General features: G+C 39.1%; 1 protein-coding gene and 2 pseudogenes across 15 annotated transcripts in view; 1 reads left to right on the top strand and 2 right to left on the bottom strand.

The window, feature by feature from the left end:
• The window catches only part of MYO9A (myosin IXA), a 341,194-nt gene that overhangs the window by 116,033 nt on the left and 200,265 nt on the right, over positions 1-24,896 (top strand). For all 15 annotated transcript variants that reach the window (XM_036243152.1, XM_036243160.1, XM_036243103.1 and 12 more), the window contains 2 exons: positions 19-153; positions 24,063-24,184. In XM_036243152.1, coding sequence (XP_036099045.1) covers positions 19-153; positions 24,063-24,184 — 257 coding nt within the window. The remainder of the gene's footprint in view (positions 1-18; positions 154-24,062; positions 24,185-24,896) is intronic.
• LOC118638525 lies at positions 2,719-7,808 on the bottom strand (annotated as a pseudogene).
• LOC118638497 lies at positions 10,999-12,042 on the bottom strand (annotated as a pseudogene).

Raw genomic sequence — 24,896 nt, 5'->3', positions numbered from 1 at the left:
TTTTTTTCTGTTTTACAGACTTTATCCATTGGTGTTCTTGATATTTTTGGGTTTGAAGATTATGAAAATAACAGCTTTGAACAATTTTGTATTAATTTTGCCAATGAACGTTTACAACACTACTTTAATCAACATATCTTTAAATTGGAGCAGGTGAGTACTTAAATGCATGTATAATTGACCCTCCCCTGCCACTTCTTCACTTCCCACCTCACACACACATGCATACATACACATAAATTTTTGAATCATAGTCATGATAAGCATTTTAAATCTTATATTTCAATACAGATATGGTAGTTTGCATGTTAGTGTAAGCAAATGACATATTAGACCATAGGTTTTAAGCTATATCATACAGGGTTTCTTTTAAAATAGGCCCCATGCAGATTCAGTAATATGTGTTTGTTTGAGTGTACATTTGAATGAAAAATGGATGGGTTTGTTTTGGTTTCTGTTGGTGTTATTAATTTTTGTTGTTGTTGTTAATCTTCGCCTGAGGATATTTTTCCATTAATTTTTGTTTTGCTTTTTTAAGATAGAATGGAAGGTGGGGGAGGGAGGGCATCGATGTGAGACAGACACGTCAGTTGGTTGTCTCCCACACAACCCCAACTGGGGCTGGGGATCGAACTTGCAACCCAGGTATGTGCCTTTGGGAATCAAACTCGTGACCCTTCCATCTGAGGGCTGATGCTTTAATCCGCTGAGCCAAACAGGCCAGGGTGTTGTTATTAATTTTTAATTGATGACATGGGCTTGGTTACTGTGTGTAATGCTAGGTATGCTTGTTGGTTTCTTAGTTCCAGAATGGGATAGAAGAGCTTATTATTGGAATTTTGAATCAGCTCAGAATGTGGATACAGGAAACAGGATAGTCAGAGAGACCAAAATGAGTAACTAGATTTTTCTTGTGAGAAGCTCAAATTGATTTAGTGCAGGAACAGTGAGCCATTAGTTTGCGTAAGAATTCTTAGATTGCCCTGGCTGATTTTGGCTCAGCGTCGGCCCGTGGACTAGTAAGTTGCGGGTTTGATTCCAGTCAAGGGCACATACCTCGGTTGTAGTTCATCCCCCACCCTGATCAGGGTCTTGCGGGGGACAACCGTGCGATGTGTCTCTCACACTGATGTTTCTGTTTCTCTCTCTCTTCCACTCTATCTGAAGATAAATGGAAAAATATCCTCAGGTGAGGTTAAAAAAAAATTCTTAGGTTATCTCCAGGGTCAAAGGAAATGTGGGGTCTTTCTCCAAGCCAAGTTTGAGGTCAGTAACAAGTTGAGATTGTAGCACAGTATTTCAGTTTATATATGAGGACATAAGCAGAGCAGAGTTTACATTTGAACTCAAGGGAAATGGTGAAGAAATAAAATGAACAGCCCTGGCCAGGTAGCTCAGTTGGTTAGGATGATATGCCAAGGTTGTGGATTCAATTCCTGATCAGGGCACATACAAGAATCAATCAGTGAATGCATAAATAAGTGGAACAACAAAATCCATGTTTCTCTCTCTCTCTCTCTTGCTCCCTCCCTCCCTTTTTTCTTCTTTCACCCTTCCCCACTCTCAAATTAATAATAATAAGAAAAAAATGATGTCCGGGCCGGTTTTGCTCAGTGGTTAGAGCGTTGGCCTATGGACTGAAAAGTTTCAGGTTGGATTCCCGGTCAAGAGCATGCCTGGGTTGCAGGTTAGATTCTGGCCCTGGTTGGGTCATGTGGAAGGCAACCAGTTGCTGTGTATCTCTCACATTGATGTTTCTCTCTTTCTCTCTTCTTTTCTCCCTCCCTTCTGTTCTCTCTAGAAATCAATGGAAAAATATCCTCAGGTGAAGACTTAAAAAAACAACAACAGAAAGACCACAACAGGTCTATAAAACAAAAAAAGAAGATTTTTATTTTTAGTTTTTATCATTGTGGCTTGTTGCCCTTTGTCATTAAAATAAGCTTAGCTGCACTTGGATGGGGCTATAAAAAAGCTTTACAGCATTAATGCTATCAATACCAGGTTACTGCAATCCAGTTTATTTATAAGTGTTAATTACATTTGCTGTCAACATCCCCACTTTATTGCGGTGACAAAGAGACTGAGTTATTTCATTTCTTCAAGAGAAATTACATTGAAATGGTTACTGAAAGCTTTTAGTAAAACATTTAAGATTTATTTCAACAGAATGTTCAGGATGCTATATTAATAAAAATATAAGCAAATAGGATTATATCTTGGTCTGTGAATGATGTTCTCCATAAAGGACTTACAAGTATTTTTAAAATACTACTGAGGGGCCCTGGTTGGTGTGGCTCAGTGGTTAGAATGTCATCCTGCACTAAGAGCATGTAACTAGGTTGCAGGTTCAATCCCCTGCCCCACCCAGGGTATGTATGGGACCAGCCAACCGATGTGTCTCTCTCACATCAATGTTTCTCTCTCTGTGTCTCTCTCCCTGCCTTCCACTCTATCTTTAAAAAAAAAAAAAATTAAGGGAAAAAAATAGCCTCCATTGAGGATTAACAAACAAAATACCACTAAGGTAATACTGGTTGAAGTTGATCTCTGACACATATATATTTTTTTAAAAAACCTGTTAGCAGCTTTGCCATAAAACTGATTTAAAGTAGATGTGTTTTTCAGTAACATTTAGAACAGTCTAGCACTTGGCATGAATACTCATATTGGCACACTACACTAAAACAGAATTGTGCAACCTTTTATAAACTAGCTTCAGTTTTCATGAGCTTTGTTCACTAACTATATAACAGAATTGTAATGTTAGCCATATGCATGTCTCATATATATAAGAATTAATAGTGTTTTTTTGGATATTCTTTACCAGCTACAATAGGTGTGTGGGGGGGAGGGGTCTGCCTATATTACCTCTGTTGGTGTTTGTAAAATATGAGACAGGTCTCTTAGCTCAAGCTAACCGCCTTATGCAGCTATGTTTATATCATCACAGTACTTGCAAACTTTTTTGGAGTATACATGTCTCCCATATTAGTGTTTGTTAAAAATGGCAGAAAGTCTTTCATGTGACTTTGCATACATAGCAGTTTGCTTAAAACAGCTACAGTCAGAGGGCATTCCTGTTCTTTTAGTTGATCTTCAATGGCTCTCTATATGCTGGCCATCAGATGGAATCTGTTTAATTTCTAACTGTCTAGCTGCCAATAGTTGAGCAAGTTTTTCACTTTCTACATGTCTGGCTCCCTATAAATTCTCAATTTCAGCTTCAGCTACACTTTCTTTCGGCTCCTTTTCCAGTGCAGCTTTTTTGTCCCATTTCTTTTGTGCTCTTGATATCCCTGGTGGCTGATTCTCAAGAACCAAGTTTGAAGTATTAATAGCACCAGAATGTCTTTTACTCTCCTTAGAAGTTAGCTTAAATTACTTTAGTTCTTCTCTATTTTTCTGTTTCATTTTTGCTTCCAAGTTAGTAATATCTTCAGTGAGTTGCTTCTTCCTCTTTTTGCATTCTTAGGAACAGCATTCTTCATACCTTGAATTTTGTCTTGCAACACCATCTTTCCTTTGCAATGCCTCCTCACCAGCTGCTCCTCTTTTCAAGCCCTTCCACTAAGACTCTAGACATTTATATAACTTACGAAGTGATCATCCTGATAAATCTAGTAGCCATTTGGTACCATACATAGTTATTACAATATGATTGACTTCCCTATGCTGTACTTTATATCCCCTTGACTGTTTATTAACTGGCAATTGGCACGTTTTAATCCCTTCCCATTTTCATTCATTCTCCCAACACCCCTCCCATCTGGAAACCATCAAAGTATTCTCTGTATCTATGAGTTTATTTCTATTTTGTTTATCCATTTATTTATGTTTTTGAGATTCTACATGTAAGGGAAATCATATGGCTTTTGTCTTTGTCTTATTTCACTTAACATAATGCCCTCTAGGTCCATCCATGTTGTAGCAAATACTGAGATTTCATTCTTTTTTATAGCTGAGTCATATTCCATCTTCATTATCCATTTGTCTATGGATGGATACTTAGGTTGTTTCTATATCTTGGCTATTGTTAAGTAATGCTGCAATGAACAAAGGGATGCATGTGTCTTTTTGAGTTAGTGTTTTGGGTTTCTTGGGATAAATACCCAGAAGTGGAATTGCTGGATCCTTCTTTGTCTCTTGTTATAGCCTTTGTTTATTTATTTTTTAATCCTCACCTGAGGATATCCCCCCCCCCTTTTTTTAGATAGAGTAGGAGGGAAAGAAGGAGGCAGGGAGGGAGAGAGAGGGAGAAACTTCCATGTGAGAGAGACACATCAACTGGTTGCCTCCAGCATGACCCCAACCAGGGCTGGGAATCTAACTGCAGCTGAGGTACGTGCCCTTGACTGGAATTGAACCCGAGACTTTTTGGTCCACAGGCCAGTGCTCTAACTGCTGAGCCAAACTGGCCAGGGCTATAGCCTTTGTTTAAAAGTGTGTTTTATCTGATAAATATTGCTACCCCAGCTTTTTTTTGTTTCCATTTGCATGAAATATCTTTTTCTTTTTCTTTTCAGTCTTCGTGTGTCTTTTCACCTGAAGTGGGACTCTTGTAGGCAATATATGTATGGGTCTTGTATTTTTATTCATTTGGCCATCCTATGTCTGTTGATTGGACCATTTAATCTATTAACATTTAAAGTAATTATTGATAGGTATATCTTATTTTTTGTAATAAATGGTTTGGTGGTGGTGAACTTCTTTAGCTTTTTCTTGTCTAGGAAGCTCTTTATTTGTCCTTCGATTCTAAATGATAGCCTTGTTGAGTAGAGGAATCTTGGTTGTAGGTCCTTGCTTTTAATTACTATGAATGTTTCATGCTAATCCCTCTGGCCTGCAAAATTCTGTTGAGAAATTAACTGACAGTCTTATGGGAGCTCCCTTTGTAGGTCACTAACTACTTTCTCTTGCTGCTTATAAAATTTTATATTTGTCTTTAACCTTTGGCATTTTAATTATGATGTGTGTTAGTGTGAGCCTGTTTGAGCTCATCTTGTTTGGGACTCTCTGCACTTCCTGGACTTGTGTATCTACTTCCTGTACTAGGTTAGGGGAGTTTTCCATCATTATTTCTTCAAATAGGTTTTCATTTCTTTTCTTTCTTCTCCTTCCAATACCCAGATGATGCAAAGGTTGGTTCACTTGATGTTGTTCCAGAGGTCACTTAAACTATTTTCATTTTAAAAATTATTTTTTCTGCCCAGCTGGTGTGGCTCACTGGTTGAGCATCTACCCATGCACCAAGAGGTCACCAGTTCGATTCCTGGTCAGGGCACCTGCCCAGGTTGTGGGCCTGTTCCCCAGGGGGAGGGGGGCAAGCAGGAGGCGGCCAATTGATGTTCTCACTCATTGATGTTTCTGTCTCTCCCTCTCCCCTCCTCTCTCTAAAATCAATAAAGAAAAAATATTTTAAAAAATTGTTAAAAAAAAATATTTTTTCTTTTTCTGTTCTGATTGGATATTTTCTGCTACCTTGTCCTCCAAATTGCTGATTTTATACAATACTTCATCAGATTTACTGTTGATTCCATGTAATTTATTCTTCTATTTTAGTTACTGTGTTTTTCATTTCTGACTGGTTCATTTTTTATGTTTTGTTTCCTATCTCTGTTAAAGTTCTCACTGAATTCATTTATTCTCCCCCTAATATCATTGAGCATTCCTACAACTAGTGTTTCAAACGGCAGCTGCTAGATTGCTTGTCTCCGTTTAGTTTTCTTTCTGGAGTTTTCTCCTGTTTCATTTGTGACATGTTTCTCTGTCTCCTTATTTTGGCTGCCGCCCTTTGTTTGTTTCTATGTATAGGTAGATATCCTATATCTCCTGGTCTTGGTAGAGTGAACTTAGTAGTAGGTATCTTGTGGGGCCAAGTGGTGCAGTCTCCCAGGTCACATGAGTCAGGTGCTTCAGGGATGTCCTTTGTATAGGTTGTGTATGTTCTGCTGTTGTGGTTGAGCCTTGATTGCTGTTGGCACTTCAGTGGGAGGGATTTATCCTCAGGGTGACTGGCTATGAGGAATGGTCATGGTTACAGCAGAGGTACTGTTGTTCAGGGGCTGACCCCATAGAGCAGGATTTACGTTAGTGGGGCTCTAGTGCCTGCTGAATTCCTCTTTGGCACATCATTTGTGGAGTGGCTGGATGGTGTTCTGGTGTACCATTCAGAGATTTTAGGAAAGCTCTAGTTGAGACTGTTTGAATGGAAAAGTGGCTGGAAGTGGCTTGGGTGGGCCCACAAATTGTGTGGAGAGGGGTCTCAGTGATCACCAGGCAGGGCGTTAGCTAGATTGATGGATACTCAGATTTGGTACTGGCCTATACCTGTAGGCTGGTTGGAAAGAGGGCTCAACAAAGGAATAGTGGTGTCTACCAGCACTTCTGTCTGAGAGAAAGCTGCTCCTCTAGCCCTTGTCTTGAAGCCAGACTATTCAGCTTCTCCCTGTATATCCCTGGCGCTTTTTGAGTTGCTGCCCCAGTGCTGCTACAGAGCATGTGAGTCTGTCAGTGAGTAAATTTGTGCGTAGACCCTTTAAGAGGAACGCCTGGAACTCCAGCAGCTCTCCCTCTTACTCAGCTACAATCCCAGTGGTTTTCGTAGCCAAAAGTTATGGGGACTTCTCTTCTTGGCATTAGAACCCTGGGCTGGGATATCTGGTGTGGGGCTGGGACCCCTCGCTCCCCAGGGGAACCTCCACAGCTGAGATATCCCTCTTGATTTTTAACCATCACACGTGGGTGTGGGACTAGCCCATTCTGCATCTCCGTCCCTCCTACTGGTCTTGATGTAGCTTCTTCTGTATATTTTTAGTTACAGAATTCCTGTTTAATTAGTCTTCAGGCGGTTCTCAATGATGGTCATTCCGTAGTTCAGTTGTAATTTTGATGTGGGTGTGGGAGGAGGTGAGAGCACACCATATACTTTCTCTGCCATCTTGACTGTAAGTCTTACTTGTGACATTTTTAATTAAAAGGAAAGAAGCAAGCATTTGCCTTTCCCAGTTAGAATAACTGTAGTTTATATAAGGGTTATTTTTCTTTATAGGATAATTATAATACAGAAAGAATGATAAAATTATAAAATCACCGTTTCACAAAACCACCATATTTGCAAAGAAGTATGTAAGTGTTATCAATGAATGCTAAAACCGTCATGTGAGCATAGTATTTCCTTGGTGCTCAGATATCCCTGCAATATAGATGCTTATCTTCTTAGATTTTCAGGGGCGTGTGTCTGGAAAATAGTCTAAAAGTAAAAGCATCACAGTGATGAATAAAATAATATTTTTTTAGTATAGAGAAATAATAAGGAACGTGGTGCTTTGTAAGAGGGTTTTGAATAGTTGCTCAAGGTCTGAGCTTTGAGTTTTTAAATGTTGGAATTTGAAACCTTGGTTTTTGGAAAATATACTAAGGGTTTTATTTTGTCAAAGTTAAGCATATTTGAATTCTATATTATTTATATCAGTGATCATTGGAGGTGATAGTTTTCTATACTCTCCCCAAACTTTGTTTTATTAAATTCATTTTAAGTAATGCAACAAAGACTTGCTTCTTTTTCTTTAAGATTTTTTTCCCTCTGTTTTTTTGTTTTAATCTTTATTATTGAGAGTATTACTGATGTCCCCCCACGCCTTGATTCCCCTCATAGCCACCCTTCTCCCAGTTCTTATTCCGCTCCAGATCTTCACCACCCTATAGTCTGTATCCATGGGTAATGCACATACGCATGTAAATTCTTTGGCTAATCTCTTACCACCTCCTGACCTCCCTTCCCTCTGAGGTTCGCAAGTCTGTTCCATGTTTCGATGTCTCTGTTTGTATTTTATTTATCTGTTTATGTTGTTCATTAGATTCTACATTTAAGTGAGATCATGTGATACTTGTCTTTTTCTGGGTGGCTTATTTTGCTTAGCATAATACTCTCCAGGCATCTTCATGTTGTTTCAAAGGGTATATAGATCCTTTTTTTTTTATAGCTGCATAGTATTCCATTATTCGTATGTACCACAGCTTTCTTATTCACTTATCTACTGATGGGAACTTGGGCTGTTTTCAGATCTTAGCTATTGTGAATAGCGCTGCTATGAACATATATTCCTTTTGATTGGTGTTTTGGGATGCCTAGAAAATATTCCTAGGAGTGGGATCACTGGGCCAAATGGCAGATTTTTAATTTTTTGAGGAAGTTCCATGCTGTTTTCCATAGTGGCTATGCCATGGGGTCATCCTGCTCCATGGGGTCAGCCCCTGAACAACAGCATTTCTCTCGTAACCATGACCATTCCTCATAGCCAGTCATCCTGAGGATTAATCCCTCCCATTGAAGTGTCAACAGCAGTCAAGTCTCAACTACAGCAGTAGGACACACACAGTGTATACAAAGGACATTCCTGGAGCACCTGACTCATGTGACCTGGGAAGCTGCATCACTGGGTCCCACAAGACACCTATTACTAAGGACACTCTACCAAGACCAGGTAGAGTGCATTCCCACAAGTAGTGCACTAGGGTTCCTTTTCTGCATATCTTCCCTAGCCATTATCATTTGTTGATTTGTTGATGATAGCTGTTCTGGTAGGTGTGAGGTGGTACCTTGTTCTTGTTTTAATATGCATCTCTGATGATTAGTAACATTGAACATCTTTTCATATGTCTCTTGGCCATTCATATGTCCTCTTTGGAGAAGTGTCCATTCAGGTCCTCTGCTCTTTTTATAATTGGATTGTTTGTATTCCTTTTGATGAGTTATTTGAATACTTTAAATATTTTTTAAAATATATTTTATTGATTTTTTTAGAGAGAGAGGAAAGGAGAGAGAGATAGAAACATCAATAAGAGAGAAACATCGATCGGCTGCCTCCCGCATGACCCCTACTGGGGATTGAGCCCGCAACCCAGGCATGTCCCTGACTGGGAATCAAACCAGAACCTCTCAGTCCATGGGATGATGCTCAATCCACTGAGCCACACCAGCCTGACATGAGTACTTTATATATTTTGGAAATTAACCTCTTATCAGATATATCATTGGCAAATATGTTTTTCCAAATAGTGGATTTCTTCTTCATTTTGATGCTGTTATTTTTTGTTGTTGTGCAAAAGGTTTTTAGTTTGATATAGTCCCATTGATGAATTTATTCCTTTGTTTCTCTTGCCCTTGGCGATATATCGGTGAAAATTCTGCTTGGTGAGGTGTCTGAAATTTTGCTACCTTCGTTTTCTTCTAGGATTTTTTTTTTTAAATCCTCATCCAAGGATTTTCCCATTGATTTTTTTTAGAGAGAATGGAAGGGAGGAAGGGGAGGGGGGGGAGAGGAGAGAGAGACATTGATTTGAGGGAGACACATCACTTGGTTGCCTGCCACATAAACCTGACCAGGCCGAGTTTTGAACCTGCAACCTAGGTATGTACCCATAAACTGAAATTTAGTCTGCAAGCCCTGGCCAGGGCTAGGATTTTTATGATTTCATGACTTACATTTAAGTCTTTTATTCATTTTGAGTTTATTCTTGTGTATGGTGTAAGCTGTTGATCTAGTTTCATTATTTGCATGTACCTGTTTAATTTTCTCAGCACCATTTGTTGAAGAGGCTGCCTTTACTCCATTGTATGATCTTGCCTCCTATGTCAAATATTAATTGAGCATAGTGGCTTGGGTCGTGTTTAGGGTTTTCTGTTGTTTCTTTGATCTATATGCCTGTTCTTGTGCCAATAACAGACTGTTTTGATTACACTGGCTTTGTAATATAACTTGATATTTGGTATTGTCACCCCTCCTAACTTTGTACATCTTTCTTAAGATTTTTGTGGGTATTTGGGTTCTTTTTTGTTTTTTTTTTTTTTTTTTTTACCCTCACCTGAGGATATTTTTTTCCCATTTATCTTCAAATAGAGTGGGAAGGAGGGAGGAAGGGAGAAAGAGAGAGAGAGAGAGAGAGAGAGAGAGAGATGTGAAAGAGACACTTCGACTGGTTGCCACCCGCACAACCCTCACCAGGGCCAGGGACTGAACCGCAACTGAGGTACATGACCTTGACTGGAATTAAACCCGCAACTCTTTGGTCTGCCTGCTGACGCTCTAACCACTTAGCCAAACAGGCCAGGGCTCATTTTTGGATCCATATAAAGTTTTGGGCCCTGGTCGGTTTTGCTCAGTGGTTAGAGCGTCGGCCTGAGGTCCAGAGAGACCCAGGTTCGGTTCCCGCTAAGGGCATGTACCTCGGTTGCAGTTTGTCCCTGGCCCTGGTTGGGTCGTGTGGGTGGCAACCACTTGATGTGTCTCTTTCACGTTGATGTTTCTGTCTCTCTCTCTCTCCTTCTCACTCTATCTAAACAAAATATCGGGGGAAAAAATGTCCTCGGGTGAGGAAAAAATAAAAAATAAAGTTTTGGTGTATTTGTTCTAGATATGTGAAATATGCTGTTGGTATTTTAATAGGGATTGCAAGAAATCTATAGATTGCTTTGGGTAGTATGGACTTTTTTTTAATTGGTATCATAGTAGTTTAAAAAAAATTTTTTTTTTTTAATTGATTGTAGAGAGAAAGGAAGGGAGAAGGATAGAGAGAAACACTGATGAGAGAGAACATTGATTGACCACCTCCTGCATGCCCCCTACTGAGAATTTGGCCCACGACCTGGTCATGTGCCCTGACTGAGAATCTAACCGGTGACTTCTTGATGCATGGGTCCATGCTTAACCACTGCTGGGCTCACAGTGATTTTAATACAAGCTAAATACAAACACAATTGTTTGATATTTAGTCACTTATACATCAAAACAATATACCAAGATCAACCTTGTTTATATAAATGCAAATGTATAAAATCTTTTCCTTAAAAAACTCTAAGGACTCTATATATAAATGCAAACATTTGAACTCATCACTGATCACATCAAATGTTGAGCTACTGACCAGGAAAAAAGATCTATTTCTGATTTTAAAATTAAATATCTACAGTTAAAAGTATATAATTTCCTATGTCTACTATCTTTGTATTCTACACAGAAGATTGCTTCTGGCTTTATGAATTACCAGAGCTGAAGACCTGTGTGGCTGATTTATCACAGGCCTTTTAGTCTTCTTTCCCGATAGATCCTTAGCTTCTTTGGGAAGAGGCATATGAATTGATTTCCAGGGAATTGGATTATAAAAGGCTGGTTCTGGATAAGAATTTCCACTGTAAAAACCTGTAAGTTTTCTATTGGCATAACTATAGCCCTTTGCAGCTGAACAAGGTTTATTTTTTACATTTTTCGTCCATTCCTTAAACTCTTTGCTATTTCTTTTTTCACCTGTAATTCAACTTGATGTTGTTTTTCTTTTTACTTTTCTTTCTTCTTCTTCTCACATTCTTCAGCATTTTTTCTTTAACTGTTCTTGATATTTTTTCTTTTTCTTGCAAATGTTCTTTCTGTAGTTTCTTTGCTGCCTTTTCCTCCATTTCTTTATTAATTTTTTCTTCCTTTTCTTTTCTGTTCATTCCTTGTGCTTTTCCTTAGCAGCTCTTTCTTTTTTTCACAGTCGTTCGTTTCTTTTCTTTTTTTCTAGCTGTTGATTTAATTTCTCTAGAGCGTTCTGTTGTGGATGGTCACATCCTTCTTTTTCCTTCTCAAGAAACCACACTTCCTGTGTAAGGTATAAGGCTGGTAAGCGCATCTGTTTCTGTTCTTCTTGGTTATCTTTGGATTCAACCACACTTGTGCACCCCTGTAACTCCATTCCTCCCAAGCTTGCCCCTTTGGCCTCTGAGTCATGGGCATCTTCGTCCACTTCTTCATCATCACCGTTGTTGTTGTCAAATGGGAAGCTCTGGTGGTGGAGGGGAGACAACATAGATGTGGTAGAATTGCTGTACCTCAGTTGAGGTGATGGCGAGCACACCGCCACTGTCTCTAGCCCCTGCCCTCATGCATCTGCCACGAGGGCAGAGAAGGAGCCCAAGGAAGGCCAAGACCTGGCCCTGCAGTCAGCCAGGAATTTGGTGTCGAAAGGGGGACAGGCAGCCCCCTGCCACTCCGCTGCCCACATCGGGCCTGTCAAGTTCAAACTGTCGGAGCAGCAGTGGGACATGCTTTCCCCTGTATGGACATTTTAATGATGTTAATTCTTTTAATCCATGGACACAGTGTATTCTTCCACTTGTTTATATCTTCCTGTATCCCTTTTTTCAGTGTCCTGTAGTTTTCTGAGTACAGGTCTTTCACCTCCTTGGTTAAGTTTATTCCTAAATTATCTTAGTTTTCTTGTTGCAGTGATAAAAACGGGATTAAAATTTTTTTCTCATTCTGAGTCTTCATTTATTGGTGTATAAAAATGGCTTAGATTTATGGCTGTTAATTTTGTATCCTGCTATGTTGCCAGATTCATTCATTAAATCTGGTAGTTTATTGGTGTAATCTTTCAGGTTTTCTATGTACAATATCATGTCATCTGCAAATAAGGACAGTTTTACTTCCTCCTTTCCTATTTGGATGCCTTTTATTTCTTCTTCTTATATGCTCGCTGTACTTAGGACTTTCAGTACTATGTTGAATAAGAGTGTTGAAAACAGACATCTCTGTCTTGTTCCTGTTCCCAGGAGAAATGCTTTTAGTTTTTGCCGATTGAGTATGATGTTGCTTATAGGTTTGTCATATGTGGCCTTTATTATGTTGATGTATGATCCCTCTATTCCCACTTTGCTGAGAGTTTTTATGATGCTTTTTGTCAGATGCTTTTTCTGCATCTGTTGATATGATCATGTGATTTTTATCTTTCATTTTATTTATGTGGTGTATCACATTTGTTGATTTCCAAATACTGTACCAGCCTTGCATCCCTGGTAAATGCCATTCGGTCATGGTGTATGATCTTTTAATACATTGCTGGATTTAATTTGCTAATATTTTGTTGAGGATTTTAGCATCTGTGTTCTTCAGAGATATTGGCCACAATTCTCCTTTTTTATAGTGTCTTCATCTGGTTTTAGAATTAGGATAACACTGGCCTTGTAAAAGAGCTTGGAAGTGTCCCTTTCTCTTAGATTTTTTTGAATAGTTTGGGGAGGATAGGTGTTTAGTTCTTTGAATGTTTGGTAAATCTCCCGTGTGAAGCCGTTCAGATCAGGGCTTTTGTTTCCTGGGAGTTTTCTTTTTTACTACTGCTTCAATTTCATCAGTTGTTATTGGATTGTTCAGGTTTTCTGATTTTTTCTGATTGAGTTTTGGAAGATTGTATGATTTTAGGAATTTCTCCATTTCATCTAGGTTGTCCAGCTTGTTGGCATATAGTTGTTCATAGTATTTTCTTAGAGTCCTTTGTATTTCTGTGATGTCTGTTGTTACTTTGCCTCTTTTTGTTCTGATTTTATTTATTTGGGTCTTGTCTCTCTGTTTCTTGGTGAGTATGGCTAAAGGTTCATCAATTTTTTTTATCTTTTCAAAGAACCAGGTCTTGGTTTCATTGGTTTTTAGTCTCCGTGTCATTTATTTCTTCTCTGATCTTCATTATTTCTTTCCTTCTACTGACACCAGTTTTTCTTTTTGTTCTCTTTCTGATTCTTTATGTTGTGAGGTTATATAGTTTATCTTGAACTTGTAGAGACATAGTTTGTGTTCTAAAATGTGGTCTATCTTTTAGAATGTCCCATGTGCACTTGAGGAAAATATATATTCTGTAGCTTTGGGGTGAAATTTTATGTAAATGTCAAATCCATCTGATCTAGTATCATTTAGGGTCTCTTTCTTGTTAATTTTTTGTCTGGAAGAACTAGCAAGTAATGTAATGGGTTGTTAAAGTCCCCTATTATGATTGTATTGCTGTGAATATATATATTTTTTCTTTTTAAATTAATTTATTTTTGTTACAGATGTTCCCCCCCCCCCCCTCCGCCTTGTCCCCAGCTTTGTTGTCCATGTCCATTGTTCATGCATACATGCATATAAGTTCTGTGGTTTATCTCTCTTTCTCATCCCCTCTTCTGGGGATTGTCAGTCTGTACCCCACTTCCACGTCTCTGGGACTACCCTATTCCTCAGACTGTTATGTTCACTATATTCCACAAATAAGTGATATCACATGATACTTGTTTTTCTCTGTTTGGCTTGTTTCGCTTAGGATAATACTTTCCAGGTCTCTCCATGTCGTCTCAAAGGATAAGAGATCTTTCTTTCTTCCAGCTGCATAGTACTCCATTGTGTATATGTACCACCGTTTTTTTATCCATTCGTCTACTGATGGATACATGGGCTGTTTCCAGATCTTAGCTATTGTAAATAGTGCTGCTACGAACATGGGGGTACATATATTCTTTCTGATTGGTGTTTCAGGCTTCTTAGGGTATATTCCTAGAAGTGGGATCGCCGGGTCAAATGGCAGTTCAATATTTAATTTTTTGAGGTAACACCATATTGTTTTCCATAGTGGCTGCACCAGTCTGCATTCCCACCAGCAGTGTACTAGAATGCCCATTTCTCTACATCCTCGCCAACACTTTTTGTTTGATGATTTGTTGATGGCGGCCATTCTGACAGGTGTGAGGTGCTACCTCATTGTTGTTTTAATTTGCATCTCTCTGATGATTAGTGATGTTGAGCATTTCTTCATATGTGTTTTAGCCATTTGTATGTCCTGTTTGGAGAGGTGTCTATTTCGTTCCTCTGCCCATTTTTTAATTGGGTTCTTTGTCTTCCATTTGTGGAGTTGTATGAGCACTCTCTATATATTGGAAATTAACCCCTTATCTGATATTTCATTGGGAATGTTGTTCTCCCATACAGTGGGTTGCCTTTTCATTTTGATGATTGTATCTTTTGCTGTTCAGAAGCTTTTGAGTTTGATGTAGTTCCATGTGTTCCTTTTCTCCTTTGTTTCTGTTGCCTTAAGTGATGTTATTAGTGAAAATTCAGCTCCATATGATGTCTGAAATTTTGTTGCCTACATTTTCTTCTAGGATTTTTATGGATTCATGAGTCACATTTAAGTCTTATCCATTTTGAATTTATTCTTATGTATGATGTAACTTGATGGTCCAGTTTCATTTTTCTGCAAGTAGCTGTCCAGTTTTCCCAGCACCATTTATTAAAGAGGCTGTCTTTACTCCACTGTATGCTCTTGCCACCTTTGTCAAATATTAATTGAGCATATTGTTTGGGGTTCATTTCTGGGTTCTCTATTCTGTTCCATTGATCTATCTACCTGTTGTTGTGCCAAAACCAGGCTGTTTTGATTACAGTGCCTTTGTAGTATAACCTGAAATCTGGTACTGTGATCCCTCCGATTTTGTTCTTCTTCTTCCAGATTCGTGTAGCTATTTGGGAACTTTTTTGGTTCCATATGAACTTTGCGTTTTGTTTTTGTTTTTGTTTTTTTCCTCACCCGAGGACATTTTTTGATATTTTGTTCAGATGGGGGGGGGGGGGAGAGAGAGAGAGAGAGAGAAACATCGACATGAAAGGGACACATCGAGTGGCTGCCACCCACACGACCCAACCAGGGCCGGGGACAAACTGCAACTGAGGTACGTGCCCTTAGCGGGAACCAAACCCAGTTCTCTCTGGACCGCAGGCCGAAGCTCCAACTGCTGAGCCAAGCGGACTAGGACCCATATGAACTTTTGAAGTATTTGTTCTAGTTCTGTGAAATATGTCGTTGGTATTTTGATGGGTATGGCATTGACACTATAGATTGCTTTGGGTAGTATGGACATTTTAATGATGTTAATTCTTCCAATCCATGAGCAAGGTATGTGCTTCCACTTTTTTATATCTTTCACTATTTTTTTTTTTTCCAATGACCTGTAGTTTTCTGCGAGTAGGTCTTTTATTTCTTTGATTACATTTATTCCTAGGTATCTTAATTTTTTTGCTGCAATGGTAAATGGGATTGTTTTTTTAGTTTCTCTTTCTGTGATTTCATCATTGGTGTATAAGAATGCCGTCGATTTCTTGACGTCAATTTTGTATCCTGCTACTTTGCCAAATTCATTTATTAAGTCTAGTAAATTTTTGATGGAGTCTGGGATTTCCTATGTATAGTATCATGTCATCTGTGAATAATGACAATTTCACTTCCTCCTTTCCAATTTGGATCCCTTTTATATTTTCTTCCTGTCTGATTGCTGTGGCTAAGACTTCCAGTCCTATGTTAAATAAGAGTGGCGAAAGTGGTCATTCTTGTCTTGTTCCTATTCTTAAGGGAAATGCTTTTAATTTTTTCCCATTGAGTATGATGTTGGCTGTAGGTCTTTCATATATGGCCTTTATTATGTCGAGATATGAACCCTCTACTCCCAGATTGCTGAGCGTTTTTATCAGAAATGGGTGCTGTATTTTTTTGAATGTTTTTTGAGCATCTATTGATATGATCATATGATTTTTATCTTTCATTTTGTTTATGTGGTGTATTACATATATTGATTTGTGACTGTTGTACCAGCCTTGCATCGCTGGGATGAATCCCACTTGGTCATGGTGAATAATTTTTTGATGTATTGCTGGATTCGATTTGCTAGTATTTTGTTCAGGATTTTGGCATGTATGTTCATCAGGGATATTGGTCTGTAGTTTTCTTTCTTTGTAGTGTCTTTTTCTGATTTTGGAATTAGAATCATGCTGGCCTCATAAAACGAGTTTGGAAGTCTTCCTTCTTCTTGAATTTTTTTTTTTTTTTTGTGGTACATGCCCCTAGCAGGATTCGAACCTGGGACTCTCTGGTCCGCAGGCCAATGCTCAACCACTGAGCCAAACTAGCCAGGGCCTTCTTAAATTTTTTGAAATAGTTTGAGGAGAATGGGTGTTAGTTCTTCTTTGAATGTTCAGTAAAATTCCTCCGTGAAGCTGTCCGGTCCTGGGATTTTGTTTGCTAGGGGAGTTTTGATTACATCTTCGATTTCTTCTGTTGTTATTGGTCTGTTCAAGTTTTCTATCTCTTCCTGGTTCAGTTTTGGGAGACTATTTGTTTCTAAGAATTTGTCCATTTCGCTTAGATTGTCGAATTTGTTGCCATATAATTCTTCATAATATTTGTGAACAATCCTTTGTATTTCTGTGCTGTCAGTTGTTACCTCTCTTTCATTTCTGATTTTGTGTATTTGGGTTCTCTCTCTTTGTTTCTTGGTGAGTTTAGCTAAGGGTCCATCAATCTTGTTTGTCTTTTCAAAGAACCAGCTCTTTGTTTCATTGATCCTTTGAATTGTTTTTTTGATCCTTTATATCATTTATTTCTGCTCTGATCTTTATTTCCTTCCTTCTACTTGCTCTGGTGTTTTCTCTTTGTTTGCTTTCTAGTTCTTTAAGTTGTGAGATTAGACAGTCAATTAGAAATTTTTCTTGTTTCTTGAGGTAGGCCTGTAGTGCTATAAACGTCCCTCTCAGAACTGCTTTTGCTGCATCCCGTAGATTTTGTGTTGTGTGTTCATTTTTTTTGGTTTCCAGGAAGTTTTTAATTTCTTCTTTGATCTCCATGGTAACCCATTCATTGTTCAATAACATGCTATTTAGCCTCCTTTTTTCAAATGTGTTTGCATGTTCTTGTAGCAGTTGATTTTTAATTTCATACCATTGTGATCTGAGAAGATTCTTGATATGATTATGTGTGTGTGTGTGTGTGTGTGTGTGTGTGTGTGTGTGTATATATTTTATTGATTTTAGAGAGAGTGGAAGGGAGATGGAGAGAGAGAAATTTCGATGAGAGAGAACATCGATTGACCGCTTCCTGCCTCCACACTGGGGATTGGGCCACAACTTGGGCATGTGCCCTGTCCACTAATCTAACCGGTGACCTCTTGATGCATGGGTTGATGCTCAATCACTGAGCCACATCGGCCGGGCTTAAAATATGTTTTTATTTATTTATATTTTGAGAGAGAGAGATACAAACATCTATGTAAGAGAGAACCATCAATCTACTGCCTCCTGCATGCCTTCTAGTGTGGATTGAGCCCGCAACCTGGCATGTGCCCTTACTGGGAATCAGACCTGGACCCTTTCAATTCATGAGACCATGCTCATTCCATTGAGTCACACTGCTGGTGTTAATATTGGTTGCCTATATGTTGGGTGCATGTATGTTGACCAGGGTTAAAACTTCTTACTGTATTCGTCCCTTTAGTATTTTTGAAGTGGCTTTCATTGTTTCTTGTTATGATCTTCATTTTGAAGTCTGTTTTGTCAGATATTAGTATTGCTACCCCAGCTTTCTTTTTCATTTACATTTCCATGGAAGATTTTTTTTCATCCCTTCATTTTTATATTCTGTAAGTCATTTTACTGAGGAGGGACTCTTGTAGACTGTGTGTGTGTGTGTGTGTGTGTGTGTGTGTGTATATATATATATATATATATATATATATATATATATAGGTTGTGTTTTCTTATCCATTTAACTAACCTGTGTCTTTTGATTGGAGTATTTAAACAATTTACATTTAATGTTATTATTGATAGGCACGTATCTATTGCCATTTTTTTCTTTTTTTTTCTTTTTCACCCAAGGATACTTTGCTGTTTATCATTAAATAGTGTGGGAGGGAGATGGAGGGTGGAAGAGAGAAAAACATCAATTTGAGAGAGACACATAGACTGGTTGCGGGGACAAACCGCAACTGAGCTACATTCCCTTGACCAGAATTGGACCTGTGACTCATTGGTTTGCAGGCTGACACTCTATTCCTGAGCCAAATTCGCCAGGCCTGTTGCCATTTTTATTATTTATGCCTGTGTTCCTCTCTTTCTCCATTTCTTCTTTTTACAAAAGTCCCTGTACTGCCCAGCTATTTCAGCTCAGTGGATTGTGCATTGTCCCATGGACTGGGAGGTCCCTGTTTGATTCCTGATCAGGATGTGTGCCAGGGTTGTGGGCTTGAACCCCAGTGGGGGGCATGCAGGAGGCAGTTGATTGGTGTTTTTCACATCTGTGTTCCTATTTCTTTTCTCCTTTCTTCTGTCTCAAAAAAAAAAAAAAAAAATCAGTAAAACATATTTTTTAAAAATAGCTAATTTAAAAACAAACAAAAGTTCCTGTACTATTTTTTGCAGTGCTCGTTTGATGGTAGTATAAAGTTCTTTAGGTTTTTTACTCTGCCACTCTCTTTATCTTATCTTCAATTTTGAATTATAGCCTTGCTGGATTGAGTAATCTTGGATTCAATCCCTTGCTTTTTGTTACTTTGGATACTTCATGCCACTTCTTTGTGGACTGTATTGTTTCTGTTGAGAAATCGGGTGACAGTATAATGGGAGCTCCCTTTTAGGTAACTTTCTGTCTCTTCTTGCCTTTAAGATTCTTTCTTAGTCTTTAATGTTTGTCATTTTAGTTATGATGTGTCTAGATGTGGGTCTTTTGGTTTCATCTTGATTGGGTCTCTCTATGTTTTCTGAACTTGAGTGATTTTTTTTTTCCTTCCCCAGGTTAGGGAAGTTTTCTGTTATTATTTCTTCAAACAGGTTCTTTATTTGTTGCTGTGATTCTTTCCCTTCTGGTACTCCTATGATGAGATATTGTTACATTTCACTTTGTCCCCAAGCTCCCTTAAACTATTCTCCTCTAATTATTTTTTTCTATTTGCTACTCTGATTGGGTGTTTTTTGTTTGTTTGTTTTTTGTTTTTTCTTTTTTTGTACCTTGTCTTCTGATTTGCTAATTTGCTCCTCAGCTTCTTCTAATGTAGTGTTGATTTCTTTCAGGGTATTTTAAAAAACATTTTCAGTTATGTCATTCTTCATTATCAGTTGGTTCTTATTTATGGTTTCTTTCTTTGTTTTTATGCTGATGAAGTTTCCACTAAGTTCATTGTATTTCTCACTATGTTGTTTGAGCACCCTTATAACCATTACTTTGAACTCTATATCTGGTAAATTGATTGCTTCCATTTTATTTAGCTCTTTTTCTGGGGATTCCTTATGTTCTTTCATTTGGGGCCTGTTTCTCTGTTTCCCAATTTTTGCTGTTTGTGTTTTGTTGTTGTTGTTGTTGTTGTTTTTTATGTATCACATAAGACTGCTATGCCTCCCACTCTTACTGAAGTAGCCTTCTTGTGGGACCCAGTGGCCTTTTTCCTTGATGTTTTGAGGTGGGTGCTCTAGGAATAACCCTTGTGTAGGTTATGTGTGCTCTTCTCTTGAATTTGAGTCATGATGGCTATTGTCCATTTGTGGGTCTGCTCAGCTCTGAGGGTTGTTGACTGTGACTGTCCACCCTGACCTAGTCGTGCCAGCTCTTATTAGGTGCTGAAAGAACAAAACAAGATACAACCAGACCAAACCAAAATCAGCACCAAAAAAAATCAACAATAATAAAAGCAACAGCCTCAACAAAACAACCAAAAGACAAAAAAATAAAATAAAAATTGCACACAAAGAATACTAGAGGACATGAGATCAGCAAATTAGAGAGGTTGGTAGGGAAGGCTATGAAAGCAGGAAGAAAGAGACCCATAAATAGGGTAAGTATAAAACATGAAAAGTATGCCCTGGCTGGTTTGGCTCAGCGGTTAGAGCGTCGGCCTGCGGTTCCGAGAGACCTGGGTTTGGTTCCCACTAAGGGCATTTACCTCGGTTGCAGTTTGTCCCCAGTCCTGGTTGGGTCGTGCGGGTGGCAGCCACTTGATGTGTCCCTTTCACATTGATGTTTCTCTCTCTCTTCTTCTCTTTCCCTTCCTTTTTTTTTTCTGAAATAAATAAATAAATAAATAAATTTTTAAAAAGTAGAGCCCTGGCTGGTTTGGGTTAGCAGTTAGACAATTGGCCTGCAGTCTGAAGGGGTACAGGTTTGATTCCTGGTCAAGGGCACTACCTGGGTTGCAGGTTCGATCCCCAGTCCTGGTTGTCTCTCTCACATGGATATTTCTCTCTCTCTCTCTCTCTCTCTCTCTCTCAGTCACTCTCCCTACCTTCCTGTCTGAAAATAAATCAATGAAAAAACATCCTCTGGTGAGGATTAACAAAAATAAATAAACAAATAAATAAATAAAATTAGAAATAATGAATGAAATAATAATTTTAATTTTATAAAGTAATAATGCTAAATAAAATAAAGTAATAGACTAGGGAAAAAATGCGAAAAGAAAAGAACAATTGAATTAAAAATAAAAATTGTAAAAAAGCTAAAGAGGATGAGAAAGAAGAAAAAAAAAATTAGGCCATAATGAAAGATAGCATTAAGAGAGTATGGGCGAAAATTGCGAAGCGAGAGAAAGTAAGTCCACACCAAACAAAAAGAAGCAAAAAAAAAAAAACCCCAAACACATGCACAAAAAACACAGCAGCAACAGAAACCTTGTTATCAGCTAGGATCATGGAGCTCCATAGATCTTGCTCTGATGTTGTTGGATCTGGACCCTTGGTGTGTGAGTCCCTGCCCAGTTTTGTGGTGCAGGCAAATGTGAAAAGCTGTCCTTGCCTGGCCCTCATCATCCTGGCTGAAGTCTTGCAGGTCAGGTCCCCAAGTAATTCAGTGGATGTGGTTTCCCTAGCCCAGTTGCCCATCAAATATACTTGTTCTGGGATGCTTTCCCATCTCCCATGGAACTGGGTTCTGGTGAATATCAGGCCGGGTCAGGATGGTTTAAACAAATTTGCATTGCATGTGGTATCTGTAGCTTGTAGGAGGGGCAGGCAGGTGCTCCTTCTCCTTCCAGTTCCTCAGCTCTGCCTGGTTCACTGGCACCCCTGGACGCCACCCCATGCAGGGGTTGATAGAATTGAAAACAAAACAAAATAGCCCTGCTTGGTTCTCTAATCTTTCAGCACTGCTGGCTCTTGCTGGGCAGGACTTCTGCCCAGGCTCCCACTAGGCCAGATGTCCCAATCATTTGCGCTGCCAAGCCCAGCTGATTTCTAGCCCAGAGCCAGTCCAAAGGTGGGGGAAGTGACACTTCCTTTTCGCTAGAGGTGGGGGAGATTGTGTCTCTTTCCCATGACACTCTGATTAGTTCCCATCAAAGTTCTTTCAACAAATACTCACCTACTCAGATTCACAGCTAGGTGATCCACTCAGACCCCTCCGCAGGTCCGGAGTTTTCCTTAGTGGTTCCTCCCACAAACCCCAATGAATCAAACTTCCCAAGCTGGTGGTGTAACCAAGCACTTGCTTAGTGCTCTCTGAGTCTCCCTTGTGGGCTGAATCACTTCTGATTTCTACTGTCCAATACTATGTGGGCTCCCCTTCCCTTCTCTGTTGCTCTCCTTTGGGGATCCCTGTGTGGGGCTGAGTCCCCTTGTTCTTGTGGGACTGGAGCTGTGTGGTCGCACCTTCCCTCCATCTTCCCAGCTGCGCTTTGCAGCTGCATGAGTTGACTCACCCACTCTGCATCTTCTATCCCCTCTCCACGCTCCTAGCTCGCAGTATTTCCACTCAGCTATTTTCAGCTGGTGTTTCAAGTTGAACGTTATGCATTTTAGCCACGAGTTCAGTCTTGTGCTACGAGCAAGCAGAAAGAACTTCTTTTGGCTGCAACCATCTTCTTCTACAGATATGATTTTTTTTTTTTATTTTATTGATTTTAGGGAGAGAGGAAGGGAGAGAGAGATAGAAACATTGATGAGAGAGAACATCATTTGGCCACCTCCTGCATGTCCCCCACTAGGGATCTGGCCCATAACCTGGGCATATGCCCTGATGGGTAATCGAACTGGCGACCTCCTGGTGCATGGGTTGATGCTCAACCACTGAGCCACAGTTCTGGGCAGATGCGAATTTTTAAAAATTGACTTTTAGAGAAGAAGGGAGAGAGAAAGAGAGAAAGAAACATCAATGTGAGAGTGAAACATCGATCGGCTACTTCCTGTATGCTCTTTACTGTGGATGGAGCCCACAACCCAAGTATGTGCCCTGACTGGGAATCGAGTTGCAACCTTTTGGTGCATGGGGCGATGTCCAATCAGCTGAGCCACACCTACCAGGGCTACTCTGTCCTTTGTGATTATTTAGAGTCACATGGGAGAAATTAGGCTTCTTTATGTTTTTCCTTAGTGCAGTTATCAGATAGCATTGCTAAACAAATTAGCCCTAAATCTTTTTTCTGTTATTTCTCACAGGAGATATTTTTTCAGTGATTTGTTTATTTTTAGATAGAGTGGAAGGGAGGGAGGGAGAGAGAAAGAGAAAGATTGATATGAAAGAGACGCATTGATAGCTGCCTACTACACGGCCCTGATGGGAACAGGGATAAAAATCTAGGTACATTCTCTTGAGCAGAAATTGAACTCGCGACCCTTCAGTCTGTGGGCTAACTGCCAAGCCAATCCTTCCAGGGCTACCCCTAAATCTTGATCTGAGTGCTATATGGTTGCATATACTTTGTAAAGAAAACAGGCCTAAACTGCATCAAGATTTTTAAAAATGTTTTTATTAATGTACTAGTTCGTTGATCATGATCTGAAGAAAAACTCCTCCCATATGCGCAAACTCTTCAACAGTGATTTATGTTATGAAAAACGCTCCCTATAATACATACATATTAAAAAGAGAAAGTTTAGGAACTAGCAAATACTCAGGCTCAAATGGGTAGAAAAGTCTCATTGGCATAGGGTGAGGTGATGGACCACAGGTGAAGGAGGAATCTGAATTACAGCAGCAACTTTCCCCAAACCTGGAACTGGTAGGGTGAGCAGTTCAACACTGGCCGCAACTGCTCCACAACCATGTAATTGGGATGCTCTATATACAGCTTTTTAACTGTAGCAGATAAAATAATATCCACACTTTAAGAAATTTTAAAAAAAGTTTTTATTGATTTTTTTTTTTTTTTTTTTTTTAGAGAGAGAAACATCAGTTGGCTGCCTCCTGCACACCCCCTGCTGGGGATTGAGCCCACAGCTTGGGCATGTGCCCTGGCTGGGAATTGAACCGGGACCTCTCAGTTCATGGGATGATCAAATCACTGAATCATACTAGCTAGGCTGTATCAAGAGTTATACAGTTGAAATTACACATTCTTTGTGTGTCTTAACTGATTTAAAAGAGAAAACTTTAGACTATTCTTTGAAGCCTGTTAAAAGTTTTTCAGTCCTCATTATCATATACCTATTATTTCTGCAAAATGAGTAAATTGTTAATTTTTTATTTCCTAGGAGGAATATAGAGCTGAAGGTATCAGCTGGCACAATATAGATTATATTGATAATACCTGTTGCATAAATCTTATTAGCAAGAAACCAACAGGACTGCTCCATCTTTTAGATGAAGAAAGCAAGTGAGTATGATTGTTTTCAATTTTGTCATGGACCATTTGGGCTTTTCCTGTCAAAGTTCTAAGCTTTCTTCTTCCATTATCAAATAAAGAGCCAAAGTTTTTCTTGTATGCATGTGTGTGTCAGAAAATTGGTTGGAATTCACTATTATAGAACTCTTTTAAATATTTTTTCCATATTTCTTCTACAGAGGTACATTGATGTTAAATTTGTTGGCATTAATTTATTTCGTTGTTGTGTGTTCCTCTCTCTCTCTCTCTTTTTTTTTTTGCATTCATCTTCAGATAGAGCAGGAGGGAGAGAGAGAGAAACATCAATGTGAAAGAGACACATTGAGTGGTTGCCACCCACATGACCCCAATCGGGCCCGGGGACAAACTGCAACCGAGGTGCCCTTAGTGGGAACCGAACCTGGGACTCTCTGGTCCGCAGGCCGACACTCAACTGTTGAGCCAAACCGGCCAGGGCTGTTCTTCTCTTCTTGAATTGAGTTTTATATGTGAGATGTGTTTGCTGTTTTCATGTTTAGCAGAAAACATATCATGATAGATTAGTGATGCAGCCACAACTGTACAGGTACCAGATATTTACCGTCTCTTGTTAATACTATTCAGTACACTAAATTTATGTATAAGCTTTAGAAATAAAGTTTCACATGGCATCCCTCCAGAGTGTTCTCAGTGCTCTATAAAGTATTTATAGTTAGATTATACT

The sequence above is a fragment of the Molossus molossus genome, unplaced genomic scaffold, assembly GCF_014108415.1.
Source record: "Molossus molossus isolate mMolMol1 unplaced genomic scaffold, mMolMol1.p scaffold_m16_p_1, whole genome shotgun sequence".
Taxonomy (NCBI): domain Eukaryota; kingdom Metazoa; phylum Chordata; class Mammalia; order Chiroptera; family Molossidae; genus Molossus; species Molossus molossus.
This window is presented reverse-complemented; position numbering and strand designations above follow the sequence as displayed.